General features: G+C 49.2%; 4 protein-coding genes across 4 annotated transcripts; 3 read left to right on the plus strand and 1 right to left on the minus strand.

The window, feature by feature from the left end:
• Positions 1-487: 487 nt before the first annotated feature.
• Positions 488-3,652, plus strand: LCP9604111_922 (phosphatidylethanolamine N-methyltransferase; the record flags this gene model as incomplete). The annotated part of the gene is made up of 4 exons (XM_039072939.1): positions 488-662; positions 774-3,375; positions 3,438-3,528; positions 3,593-3,652. 4 exons carry the CDS (start codon positions 488-490, stop codon positions 3,650-3,652), a joined length of 2,928 nt encoding a protein of 975 aa, XP_038933470.1.
• A 2,010-nt stretch (positions 3,653-5,662) lies between these two features.
• LCP9604111_923 (3' exoribonuclease family protein) lies at positions 5,663-6,670 on the plus strand (the record flags this gene model as incomplete). Its single annotated transcript, XM_039072950.1, has 2 exons — positions 5,663-5,798; positions 5,853-6,670. 2 exons carry the CDS (start codon positions 5,663-5,665, stop codon positions 6,668-6,670), a joined length of 954 nt encoding a protein of 317 aa, XP_038933471.1.
• Positions 6,671-8,482: 1,812 nt separating this feature from the next.
• LCP9604111_924 (uncharacterized protein) lies at positions 8,483-10,591 on the plus strand (the record flags this gene model as incomplete). Its single annotated transcript, XM_039072961.1, has 1 exon — positions 8,483-10,591. The coding sequence occupies one exon, from the start codon at positions 8,483-8,485 to the stop codon at positions 10,589-10,591; it is 2,109 nt and encodes a 702-aa protein (XP_038933472.1).
• Positions 10,592-11,549: 958 nt separating this feature from the next.
• Positions 11,550-13,579, minus strand: LCP9604111_925 (proline--tRNA ligase; the record flags this gene model as incomplete). The annotated part of the gene is made up of 5 exons (XM_039072972.1): positions 11,550-11,560; positions 11,630-12,690; positions 12,743-12,803; positions 12,856-12,986; positions 13,050-13,579. The coding sequence occupies 5 exons, from the start codon at positions 13,577-13,579 to the stop codon at positions 11,550-11,552; spliced, it is 1,794 nt and encodes a 597-aa protein (XP_038933473.1).
• Between the last annotated feature and the right edge of the window lie 134 nt (positions 13,580-13,713).

The raw sequence follows: 13,713 nt of genomic DNA on the forward strand, positions 1-13,713 counted from the left end.
GTTGTATACTACCCATGGGCAAGAGAGGAATGGATAGACAGAAGACGTGGTGTAGCTAAAAGCCTATTCAAAATCGAATCAGACGAGACCTTTCCCAACAACTGTACTTTATCGCGAAGAAACCGACTAAGACCACTTAGCGTTGGTTGATTTAAAGGGCCCCATTTCTTTCCCATTCCGCTCCATTCGGAGGCCCGCATCTCTCGAGAGACTTCACGAGTCTCAACGGTTCCACTCTTTTGTCGGGATTGGTATAAATAATAACTGGTCTCCTCGGTAAATCTTTCTCTTTGTCTTTCTTGAGAAAAACAAACAAAAGAGAGACCTCCCATTGTCCGGACCAAACCCCTGGACAACAAAGGTGTTTCCGTTCCCCCCCCCCCAACTGACTAAGCATAGTTCCGCTTTTCGATTATCACATGCTTCTGCCGTCACATTCGGCCTCAACAGTTTTCTCTCTCTCAACACCCTTGTAGAGTGGAACACCATGGATCAAGGCCTTTCAACAGGGGCCCATCAAGAAATTGATGGGTTACGTGAGAGAAATACACGCGTCGATTCAACAATCGGTCGCGAGGCTTTAACAGCCTTTGGGGAAGTGCAGATCAATGATAAAGATGGCAAAGAATTGAAGACCTTTGGGAGAACTCCCGATGGAACAGGTAAGCTTGTTATGTATTAATCATGTTTGTATTCGAAGGTCTTAATCGGATGCACCTAAACCTCCCGTTGTATTTCATCGAGCCCGCTGCTAACTGGATCCGATGTATCAGTGTTTACGGTCCCTCGGACTCATGACATGGTCTCCCAGTTGCTTTTGCCGTCCGAGCCAAAGAATTTCGGTGATCTTGTGGTATTGATTCTATTGGCGGGTCATATTCTGTTTCTCTGGGCACTTCCCAAGGGTGCCAAAATCCCGGTCTTTGCCGCCACCTACCTCTTCTGGCGCCTGGCCTACAATGCAGGAATTGGGTGGCTGCTTCACAATCAGTCGCACCACAAGACACTAATTCGATGGGCCGAGAAGACCAAAGTGTTTGTCAATCCAGCCACTGGGAAGAACCCTCACCCTAAATTGTATAATTGGATCAAACGGGAATTGGAGACCAAGATCCCGCAGGATTACTCGTTCGACAATGCTCCAATTGAATACAACACCTGGCTTGTTTTTAGACGTCTTGTGGACTTGATCCTCATGTGTGACTTCACTTCTTACTGCCTTTTCGCGATAGCTTGTGGTCACCAACCCGTTGACGAGAGTATTCTCATGACGGTTCTCCGATGGTCCGCAGGTATTGTACTAGTGCTGTTTAACCTCTGGGTCAAACTAGATGCGCATCGGGTGGTCAAGGACTATGCCTGGTATTGGGGTGATTTCTTCTACCTCATTGACCAAGAATTGACCTTCGATGGCGTGTTCGAAATGGCACCTCATCCCATGTACTCGGTTGGTTATGCAGGCTACTACGGAATCTCTCTGATGGCAGCCAGCTATAAAGTGCTGCTTATCTCGATCATTGCCCATGCAGCACAATTCATTTTCCTCGTCCTTGTGGAGAACCCGCACATCGACAAGACTTATAACCCGCCACCACCCAGAAAGCGCTCTACTACCTGTGCGGATTCTTCCACATTGCCCACCGATCTAGACACTCCGACAGCGCCAACTCCATCTGAAGACCAGACTCCCAACGCGACATCTTCGTATTCGGCCAAGCCGCCGCAGTCCGTTCACAACCTCCTCGGACTGCACAACCTGGATTTGTATAGAACCACTGATTCATCAATCATGCTGGTTCAACTTCTTGTATTCTCTATTACAGCTTTGACACCCTCTACACCAGGGTATCAGTTACTGTTCGTGGTCCTCGCTGCCGCTTCCAGAATCTGGTATTCCGTAGGCATTGGGTATATCCTTCGGAACCAATCCAATTCCAAGTCTTGGACAAGGCACTTCGTCAAATATGGTGACACGCCGCAGGAAGCGTGGAACCAATGGAAGGGTACTTATCATCTCAGTATGATCTTGTGTTACTCTAGCTTTATTGCTGCCGTGTGGAAGATGTACACATTCCCGGCCGATTGGAACTATGGTCTGGTTCTGTTCCGACATGTGCTCGGAGCTGGCCTAATCAGTCTGCAAATCTGGACTTCCGTCAGTATCCATGAGTCTCTCGGTGAATTTGGCTGGTTCTACGGGGACTTCTTCTTCGATGACTCTCCAAAGCTCACCTACAACGGCATTTATCGCTTCCTCAACAACCCAGAGCGCGTTCTAGGTCTTGCAGGCGTGTGGGGTGCTGTTCTCATCACCAGTAGCGGAGCCATCGTTTTCCTCGCCTTGCTGAGCCACATCCTGAGTCTGGCCTTCATTCAATTCGTCGAACGCCCTCACATGCAGAAGCTGTACGGTCGTAGCCTTCGCCAGGATGCGGGTCTCGTTAAGAGTCTGAAGCGGTCCCTGCCACCCTCTCTCAAGCAATTACACGGAAGTGTTGACAAGATGTTCGATGACTCCTTTGAGTTCATCGAGGAGATGCTTGACAATGCCCGGCCCAAACTAGCCGCGGGAGTGAACACCTTTGTTAAAGATACCACTGCGCTCTTCCAGAAGTACCCTGCTCGCGTTACCATCTCCCGAATTGATGCAGACCTGGCTGGATTCGACGCCCGCGATTATTCTCTGTCGGTTGAAGGTACCAGTGCTCTTTCCTTCGAGGAGAGCGAAAAGAACAAGGGCCGTGAAGGTGCAAACGCACGCATGCCCCTGGACCGCCGTGGTGATCTCAAGGACTTGACATTTGAATATGGCGCCCCGATCAAGGTCAAATGGACTGCCCCACTCCACCACAGCAAGAAAGATTGGATTGGTCTCTACCGGGTCACAGACAATACCTCGCGAGAGGTCACTCGTGTTTCATCGCAAGGCCGCTGGGTCGCAACCAACGAAGGCGCATACGACAACTCGACCTGCGAGAAGGGTATCCTCACTAGTGATGTTGTTACCTCGTCGTCTGAGCGTCAGGGCCAGGACCCCTGCGAGTTCGCATCTGGTGAGATCGTTCTTTCTGGCAACAAGCTCTTCTGGACCGAGGGTGTCTTTGAACTCCGCTACCACCACAACGGTATGCACAATGTCATGGCTATCTCGAGGCCATTTGAGATTCGTATTCGCCGGTCGGATGAGGATGAAACTATTTCCGACGGTTATTCTTTTGTGGAATCGGCTGTTGAGGATGCCTTGTTGCCCGTTGTTCGTAACTGTTTCGATCGTGATCCTGAAATTGCCCCAGAGACTGTTGATGAGCAGTTCGGTAGCCTTGTTGAACGGGATGGCAAGTTTGCCAAACGTGTTGTCTTTGCTGTTCATCAGATGTAAGTTCTCTTTCTCAAGATCATTTCAATCGTTGATCATATTCTGACCCTTCGTCATGCAGGTTCGGTATCGAGTTGGCAGCTGAGGTTGTCAAGGCCGACGGCAACGTGCGGAATCTGGCTTGGAGAATCTGCAACGCCAAGAAAGTTCTTGTAAGTATCAAATTGCAGGCTGAAATCTGCTTGTTGGACCAAAGCTAACTCGTCAACGATGCAGGCTCCCTACAGCATGTCAAGATCCAATGGAACGACGACACCAGTCGAGGAGAGCAAATAATGATCCATCGAGGCAGATTCCCGATACGTCAAACCCAGCCATGCACTTATGTTGGCAGACGACGACTCGTGTTGAAGACACGCCTCAATCTCAAGTGGATTTGGCAATCGACAGTTGAGTGCTTTACAGCAAAAAAACAAAATCACCAAATCACAAAAAAAAGAAACATGTCATAACTAGGAGAAATCATGTGTTGAAGAAAAGAGGAGTTGTCCTGTTTTGCTTTTCTTGCCTCGCATGTAAATGATGATGCGAGGTTCAAGATAATGATTCCCATGATGGTTTTGTTTAGATTTCAGGGGTTGGGTGGGTTGCAGTGGTGATTTTCATGTGTCTTGCCTTTTGGGGACGATTTGGCTGTGGGCTGATTACTTTTTCTTCTCTACTTCGTACATAGCTTCAAGAGAAATCTATTGCTTTTTTTGTGATCATTGACTTAGTTCTCTAAGACTCTTAGGGGAATGGGAGACATAAAACCACTCGCAATACCAATATATCGGGGCTTGTTTGATAGCTCTGAAGAGTATATGATAACAAGTAACTACATAAGGGCCTCCAACTTCAACCATCTGCTCTTAGCCTTCGGCTATCAGTTCTAGTACGCATCGGAAAATAGACCCGGGGAGAAGGCATAGATGCAGCCCACAAGTCGTGGGATAAGCAATCAAACTCATTTACTCGACTACGAAGATTTCATGACGCAGATGTTTGCTAATATGCATGTATTGAACTAAACTATATATTATGGTATCGAATTGGAGACCTAGGCAAAGCTTTGAATGCTGTCAGCGAAAGTCCAAAGACCCGAAGGAGCGAAACAAGCACGAATAGCTTCACAATTGCAAGCAAAAGTAGAAGCATATATAGTATTCAGTCAAGCCGGTTAACTCATCCCATCCCCTGTTGGCCCCTCGCACCGAACTGTCACCCAAGACGGATAAGCAGCCCAGCATTAGGAAACCAACACAAGCCAAGTATAGCAGTACCATGCCGCGGACAAGACAACAATGCAAAGAACGTAATCAGACGACGACAAGCCCAAAGCCTCCAGGCTCCACAACCTTCCTCCCTTTCACACCCGAAGGCACGACAGGTCCAGTATAAGGGAGATGGAAAACAGTGGATCGACGCCTGTATTCCTCACAACGCTGTACGGCTTGGGTGCAACCTGAGGGGCGGTCCTCCAAGAGGTCGTTGAATGGATAGACTGGTTGTCATCATAATAGCTGGGGGAGATGTGCAGTTGAAAAAGACAATGATGTACCTTTTGGATATATGAGGTAGAGGACCAAACAATTGATGGTTTACAGCTAGATCTTTTTGAGTTGTTAGCACTCTTGTCACTAACAGGATGGTTGAAAGACAATGATAATGACTCAAGAAGGATCAGGAGTTTTTGGTAAGTGTTTTGTTATCTTCAAAAATTTTGCAGAAGCAGAACTGAAAAGGTTTCTCATCATAATGAGTGCAGGTGGGAAAGTAAAGAAAAAAAAAGAATGTTCTTACCTTATTAGTTCATATTTCTCATGTAATCCAAAACAAACAAGAGTGTTTTATTCCTGTCTTAAGCAATTGTTAGTCGCTGATGCGTAGCAGTAGAATATTTGAAAACAAGAGTAAAATTGTTGTCATTATCAGATGGTGATGCATGTTTGTTCATGGCCCATTTTTTGTCGCCAAACAGGAGTTGGAACTCTCTCGATCATGTAGACAGGGTTGGAGGGTTTGAAGGGTACTCACTTATAGCATATTAGTGATGGATGTAGTAAAATATAACAACTATCATCAAGAGTCTACTCCCTCAGCATTAGAAGGAGTTTCCTCAGTAAATTCAGAGTGTGTGAAGAAGAGAAAGGAAACGGAAGAGCAAAAAATCGAAGAAAAGTCGCCAAAAAACCAAACGGCGCTAGGCGGTGGGGCCTACAAACAGTGCAAACTCCCAAGATTTCCGTTTCTGGGACTTTGACCAGGATCTCTCGACAGCTTCAGTTTTGCGCCAAATCACCTAAAATGGCTGATAGAAGACGTATCAATGGGCCACCTGGTGGCACAAGACCTCCAGTCTATGCATCCCTCCAAGAATCCTCGACAGGCGTCGCAAACCGCGCCCAGCGCCAGCGCCAACCCACCGAGCTACGGAAAATCTGTATGAATTGCCGACAAGCTTCTTGTTGATCGCAGCTAACCTTCAATGCTCTAGTTCTCAAAACAGGACTGATTCCAACCGCCTCAGGCTCTTCATATCTTGAATTTGAACCATCCGCTTCCCTCGCCGCTGCCCGCTCCAACCCCAAATCTCTGATCCCGCCCTCCTCAGCACTCAAACTGGCTTGCACTGTCCACGGACCAAAGCCGCTCCCCCGCTCTGCTGCATTCTCGCCGAACCTCGTTCTCACCACTCATGTCAAGTACGCGCCATTCGCCGCGCGCAAGCGGAAAGGACATATCCGTGATGCCAGCGAGCGTGACCTTGGCGTACATCTAGAGACCGCCCTCCGCGGCGCAATTATCGCCGAGCGCTGGCCCAAGAGTGGTCTGGATATCACTCTTACAATCATTGAAGCAGAGGATGACCGCTGGTGGGGTGATGCTCCCGACTCGCATGATGCGTCTTGGGGAATGATGAACGTTCTCGCCGGTTGTATCACAGCGGCTTCTGCTGCCATTGCAGATGCCCACATTGACTGTCTTGACCTTGTATCCGGTGGTGTTGCTGCTCTTGTCTCGGACGACTCAAATCAGTCGGCATCATCTGCCCCGCGACTCATGCTTGACATTGATCCAGCGGAACACCGATCGATTTTGTCGGCTTGTGTGGTGGCGTACATGCCTGCGCGCGATGAGATTACTGAGCTCTGGCTTAAGGGCGATAGCTCAAGGGTGGACCTTGAAAAAGACGATGGACGTACGGGTCATGAAGCTTTGATCGACGGAGCTGTTGATGCGGCTCGTGGCGCTAATACTGTCTTGGCTGAGGCTGTAAGGGAATCTATCGCTACGTCTTTTGCTCGCGTCTAAAATACTCACAACACATAACGAATGAATGAAGTTTATTGGCTCTATCATTAATGTAGCAATAGGCTAATTTTTGTGTTCCTATTTACCGATCCATTTGAAGCTGTGTCACAAAGACTAGAAGATGCCCTAGAACGCAAGAATATAGTTATCTAGAGTAGTGGGTTTGTAAACTGATAGCCTAAGATTTTAACAAGCTACTAGGTGTTTTTACTCCGTACTTGCTTTTATAATCCTACCTTTTTGCATGTAATTCTCCCTCGGTGTTGTTGTCGTCCAAAATAGGTAGGCTTCATTGATATACAACGGAGACTACAACACATGATCGCAGTACCATACTCCGTGGGTCGCCTTTCAATAATGGTATGTTGTTAGTTAGAGTATGGAGTAGTTACAAGACAATAATTTAATTGACTAACATAAATATTTTCATGTTCTAAAAAAAACTGGTCAAAGCCAAAAAGAAAGGGGTAGATAGAGTTGGACGTTAGATTCTCCCATAAAACAAATTATGCCGATCTACGGAGTAGGCAAGGCCCATCGGAATCGATCGATCGTGGGACATCGGATCTAAGTAGTTCGTGGCATACAACCAATGGGCACATACAATATGTTGAACAAAGTATGAAGTACTACCACAATAGGACTTAGAAGGAGTAGATAACTCCTGCAGCGTTTTGGCAGGGTTCAACATGAAAGATCGACCTCAATTTGCCCCTGAGAGTGAACATAGTACGGTATACTAGTCATGTACTCCGTAATACGTACAACATAATATAGCGAGGAGGACGCTACTGCGGAAAGGAATCCGAGACCCGCTCCAGAGACCTTTTTGCTCTTTGTCCCTAAAACCAACTCCAAAGCTCCATCCGACTTCAGCACTATTCAAATAGCCAGAGCCCGGCCGTAAATGGTACAGCGTATGTACTTGGTTCATGTGTTCCCGCTAAGCAGACGGCTCACGGTCTGGCGATCACCTCATCACACCAATGACCGGCTTGCGCGGAAATTGGAAGCTCCATCGCATGCCACAATTCAAGCCCCGAATCCACTATCGTTCTCTCCCGTTCGCCAGAATTAGACATTGAAACCCCTCGATGAACCGCTGATTGGTGCACGATCGCTGGTGGATGCTGTTGGAACTCACTAGAGCAGCTTCTCGCCCATCGACCAGCGATATGGATCCTGTCAAAAAACTTCACGTGTGGATCACAGCTTTGGATGGGGCAGCCTATGATCCAGTCTGAACGTTTTCTTCCACGCGCTGCGAAATCGACTCATTCAGATCTAGTTCTGGGTAACCTTTTTTTTCTCGAGATTGGCTCGAAAAGAAAGGGAAAGACTCGACTCGAGCTGCAATTGCCGAATCATATTTCCAAACAAAGAAATAAGGGCATACGGAGTAGATCCTGAGAAATTCAGATCTTAGGATCATGGAGAAGACCGGGTCGCTCCCCCCTGATTCAGACACAAGACCGGCGATAGATCTGCACTCTGCTGTGACAAGATACCTAGTCCGTACTGGGGCCCTGTTCTACTTTTTGGGACTTCGCGACTTGACTAACTTGACTTTCTTCTTCTTTTTCCTGCCTTCTGATGATATGACACCTGAACTGTGTGACGGTCTTCAATTCTTCCAGTTTAGATGTCATGACATCAACTTGTTCGATTCTTTATGACCGCTGGTCTTGTCGCTCTCTTAATTATTAGCTTGACTTTATTGTATCTTATTTTCCTCTCGTTTACACTACCGTGGTCCTTCATTTTCCAATTGCGCGCCGGTTTTGCGCTTGATATCTACTTCATTTCTTCAAGATGGTGCCATTAAAGAAACTATTCCACACGGACAAGTCTCTTTCTCGTTCAGTAACCACCCCTGGACACGAGGACTGTGGAATAGACCTACGCTATTTTCAAACGGCGGTTGACTCGCCTACACGAAGTCCATTTGAGGGTGGTTTCCCGTCCAGAAATTCGCAGTCACTAGATGTGGGTCATCATTTTGATCAGATCGAAAAGCACTTCGAAGATCTACATGATAGACTGGAACGGCCGATATCTCCTCAACCCCAATTGCAGCCTCTCAGCACTCATTTCGCGCTCTCTAAATCTCAAAATGGCCGACATATCGACTTGATGGAAGCTCTGTTCTCCACGGATCCAACAACTACCCCGGAACCACTTTCTCCTCCTGCTAGTCTATACAACGAAGATGTTGCGGAACGAAACATGACCCGGTTTATACGGATTCAGTACCGCAATGGACTTGCTAGCTCTGGTATACTTTCGGCCCTATACCAAGAGGATGTGGCCGACAGAAATATTGCAAAATATAGCGCACCTGCTCGCCCTTTGTCTCACTTAAGTTCTCGGTCATCGCCAGCTGCGCCTGGTACGGTACGGATTCCAGAAAGCCAACAGCGCAAAGACAGGAAGCGGGAACCAGGGAAGCCTAGCTGGACGTCGGCAGAAAATCTACGGACACAGCCCTCGCCAGATGATGGCTCGGGTACTTCATCTCCACGATCACAGTCGCAGCTTGGCAATCGCCTCAGACCCCAGAGATCTGCGCCGAGCCTCTCTGCGGACGAAGGCGTTGTCCCACAAGGAAATGCACCCCCAGCTCCTGTCTCGCGTTTGGGCGTTCCTCCTGCCTATAAACAAGGCAAAAGGTGGAGCAACACTCCTCTGCCTGATAGTCCTACAATTCCTATCCCTATGGGTGAAAGTGACGGCACCGCGGAGGCGCCACGACCACCTGCTACAATAGACCGCAGGACACAAGGATCGCTTCCTCCGCCACAGTTATCAGAATTAGCCTCCAAAAAGAATGCACGAGGACTTTCAATCAATACAAAATTAGCTGCCAAAGGACGCCCAAAAATTGCGCATCGTGCCATCCAGCCACCAACACCCTCAACTTACGAATTGACGCAGGCACCTAGCATCGCAGAGGTCATGAACAGTCCTCTGCCTGTTCCCAGCCCAATCAGTCCCCCAAAATCATCTCCACGCTTCAAACCCTCGGACGTGATGGAATTTTTCACCAAGGCTTATAAGTCCGTTCAAAGCCCCCACACAACATACGAGACACTGCAGGACGCCATAGTCCGCGAGGTCAATTCCCACGAGGCATTCCGTCGAGTCCCCGTGCCCGCCCCGGGGCCTCCATTCACGCCCTCAGCAGACCAAGCCGAATTCAGCAACTGCTCCAGACCAGCAACGGGACTCCACCGAAGCGCTTCAGCGAAGAAACGGCTCATGAACAGGAATTCATACAAGCACAAGAGGGCCCCCGAAACCCGCCGTAGCATCTCAACAAGTGTCGGCTACGACCGCCTCCTACGAAAAGTCTCCGGCTCCCCCGCTCGCCGTCGACACACTGATGCCCCACCCCCAACCCCAGGCTTCCTGGCCGAATTCCAACCTCGCACAGAGCCCATCATCACCCGCCCTGGATCCGGAGAGCCAATCACGTATCTGGATGTACTGCACGCAAGCAGTGAGCATCAACCTCTCTCAACCGGCGGCTGCGCAAGCCTCTCTGTACCTCGCAAACAAGGACGCTCGAAATCTATCGGCGACCTCTGCTTGGGCTCTAATATGCCTTTTGTCCCCGGGACAGTCTACTGTATGCAAGCTCACTCGGCTCCTTCGAGTGATTCCTCGCATGAAGACAGCGACGATGATATCATTCAGCTTCCTAACCCGTGTCCCCCGCCGCGTGTGCAGATTGAATGTGTCGACGAGAATAACGTCCGCTATGTCATTGATACTGCTTCGCCGGATGAGGCACACAAACTTATGTACTGGCCTCACCAGGTTCGCCGCAATGGTACCACCAGTCCTTACGGGAATAGTCTGTCACCGTTGTCTCGCGCTCGCATGCAGCTTCGTGGTTCGCGCTCGGTTGAGACTTACTAGGATGGAATCAACGTTCTTTTTGCAACCCAGGCGGGATGTTTCTATTTTGCCGCATGATAACGATGCTCCCACGACTTTCTCCCTCTCTCTCGCCTTCTTGCTTCCTCCAAAAAAGCCGTTCAATCCGTTCCAATCTTGGCCATGTCGAATTAACCTTCGATATGCCGGCCAATCCTTGTCATAATCATACACCTTGTACCCATATATCCTGTCATATATTAACCCTAGTCTATCTCTCATCCTTTTTTTTTTCTCTTGTCTTATACCGGACCTCCAATTATTTCCTTATCTTGTCTTATTGCCGTGCTTGCATGATTTGGCCGGAGTTGCTTATTATTATTACAGGTGTATATTAAAGCTCCATAGCGTTTGCCATATATATCAATATCCTATTGTTCGCCTTGCAATATTTTTCTCTCTCTTCATAGACGAAATGGGTATTGTTTGCCAATTTCTTTGCCCCCTGTGCTATGGTACTTTGATCAACTCATACTATCGTATCCCACTACATTGTTCTTTTCCGTATCAGCTTCTGTTTCTCGTTCGATAGAGGCTCGGCTTAGGATTTCGGATCCCCAGCGTGCATATCTTGTGCTATTTGTGCGCTATTTATTGATAGCTTGACACTGGTCTACGGGATTGCCGATAAACGAAAGGAAATAAAATCACAGAAAAGCAATAATAATGACATGTCTCATTTTCATAATATCATTGCCACTACCTGCCATTTCCCCTTAAAACTCCACATTGACAAATCAACATATTGAAGGGACGCCTTGGAACCCACAGAAGAAAATGCCATATTGTCTGATACTTCGACTTGTTTCACTATGCACCGGAGAGTGTCGCAAAATACAATCCCCTCGGTACTCGATGGTGGTGGCCACTGGTGCTTTGGACTGCATGGTAGTTCTGGCGGCAGCAGATGCAAGTCCTGATATGGATGCAACGCAATAGCTTAATATGAGCCTATATCGAGATAGTTAGCGTTTTGTTAAGAATCATTGAGGGGTAAGAAACTAGGGGGTAGAAACTTACGGCCAAACATGCACCACTTCTCAGCGAAGCGCTGGCACTTGGGGTTGCAGCAGGGAGTAACACCCTGCTCAATACCCTCGGGCTGCTCGAAAGGAATGCACAGAGACTTGGCGCCCATGCTGGGAGCCTTAGCATCCTCAGCCTCGCCGGAGTCTTCCTCGGCCTTGCGGGCACTCATTTCCTTGATCTGGTCCTCGCACTCCTCGGTCAAGCAATGGGGAATGACGCAGAGGTTCTTGTTGTTCAGAGCGGGAACAAAGTCATCCCACTTGGTGATCTGGATGCGGTGAGCCTTGAACTGCTCGTCGGCGCGGTTGTACAGGTCGGTTTGGATGGTCTCAAGAAGCGCAGACACGCCAGTAGCCAGCTCGGGGATCGGGATACTGCCCTTGCCATCCTTGCCGGGGATATCACGGCGGGCGGTGGTGACAAAGTGGCCAGCGGACTCGCCAGGGCCGAACTCAATACGCAGAGGCACACCGCGGAGCTCGTACTGGTTGAACTTCCAGCCGGGGGAGTAGCTGCTCTTGTCGCTGTCAGCACGGATGCCGGCGGCAACGAGGACGGCGACGAGACCGTCGACCTCGACATTGAGCTTCTCGCGCTCCTCTTCAGTGGTCTTGGCTGTAAGACCGACTGGAACAATGATAACCTGGACCTCAGCCACACGAGGAGGCAGGACCAGACCCTTGTTGTCACTGTGGATCATGACCATGACACCCAGTGAGCGAGTCGACAGACCCCAGGAGTTCTGCCAGACGTGCAGAGGGGGCTTCTTCTCATCGACCGTGGAGGTGGGATCCTCGACGGTGATGCCGAACATCTTACTAAAGTTCTGGCCTAATCCGTGGGATGTACCACCCTGAATACCACGGCCAGTGGCGGGGATGTAGCCCTCGACAGTGGTGGTGTAGTTACCGCCGGCGAACTTCTCCTTCTCGGTCTTCTGGCCCTTAACGACAGGCACAGCAAGGAGCTCCTTGTAAATCTTGGCATAGTAGTCAAGGATGCTCAGGACTTCCTCGCGGGCAGCACCTTCAGTCAGGTGAGCAGTGTGACCTCTGCACATTGTTAGTATGTCATTTTCAACTGAGAAGAATGTCAAAAACATACTCTTGCCAAAGGAATTCTCTTGAACGGAGGAGTGGTTGAGGGTGCTTGAATTCCCATCTCACTGTGGATATTAGTAACACTTCGAGGGTATGGAGAAAGAACGGAGACCGCACCGACTGAGTTCCACTGGTTGAGACGAAGGGGGAGATCACGGTGACTGCGGATCCACTTGGCGTAGTAGGGGTACATGACAGTCTCCGAGGTCGGACGAATGGCAATCTTCTTCTCGAGGGGGGTCGAGCCACTAGAAGTATGTCAGTGTAGTCCAATTGAATTATAAAGGTATTATAGGGAAGGGACGGCATACGCGTGCGTGACCCAGGCGACTTCAGCGGCAAAGCCTTCGATGTGGTCCTTCTCCCGCTGGAGGACATCCTCAGACACGAATAGAGGGAAAGAGCAGTTCTTGACACCCATGCCCTTGATGGCTTTGTTGAAGTATTCCTGAATCTCCTCCCAGATGAAGAACAAGGCAGGCTTGAGAATGAAGCAACCGGAGACATCATAGTAGTCCAGCAAATCACCCTTGGTGAGAACCTGCTGGTACCAGCCGGAGAAGTCCTCCTCCTTCAAGACATCAATACCGATCAAAGCGGCACCATCAACCTTCTTCTTAGAAGCTTTCTTAGCCTCTTGCTTGCCAATACCCTTCTCTCCCTTATTTGAGGCCTTCTTGTCAGCCTTATCGGCCTTCAGTTTCGCGAGCTTCGCGGCTTTTTTAGCGGCGTTCTTTGACTCACCCGCCTTGTCATCGGCGGGGGTTTCAGTGCGGTCAGGCAAGGTCTGGGGCGCAGCGCCCTCGGGGGTGCGGTCTTCGCTGGGGTTCTGGCTAGCCATGTTGAAGAAGCGAGTGTCTGACTAGACAATGAAGGAGAGACCCAGTAGGATTGTAAGCAAGCGAAATCGGGGTATGACTCCCCTCCTTGAAGTGGGATGCGATATCGAAAATTACCAGCACACCGCTTCGGCAG

Source organism: Penicillium roqueforti, assembly GCF_015533775.1.
Source record: "Penicillium roqueforti strain LCP96 04111 chromosome Unknown scaffold_01, whole genome shotgun sequence".
Classification (NCBI taxonomy): Eukaryota; Fungi; Ascomycota; class Eurotiomycetes; order Eurotiales; family Aspergillaceae; genus Penicillium; species Penicillium roqueforti.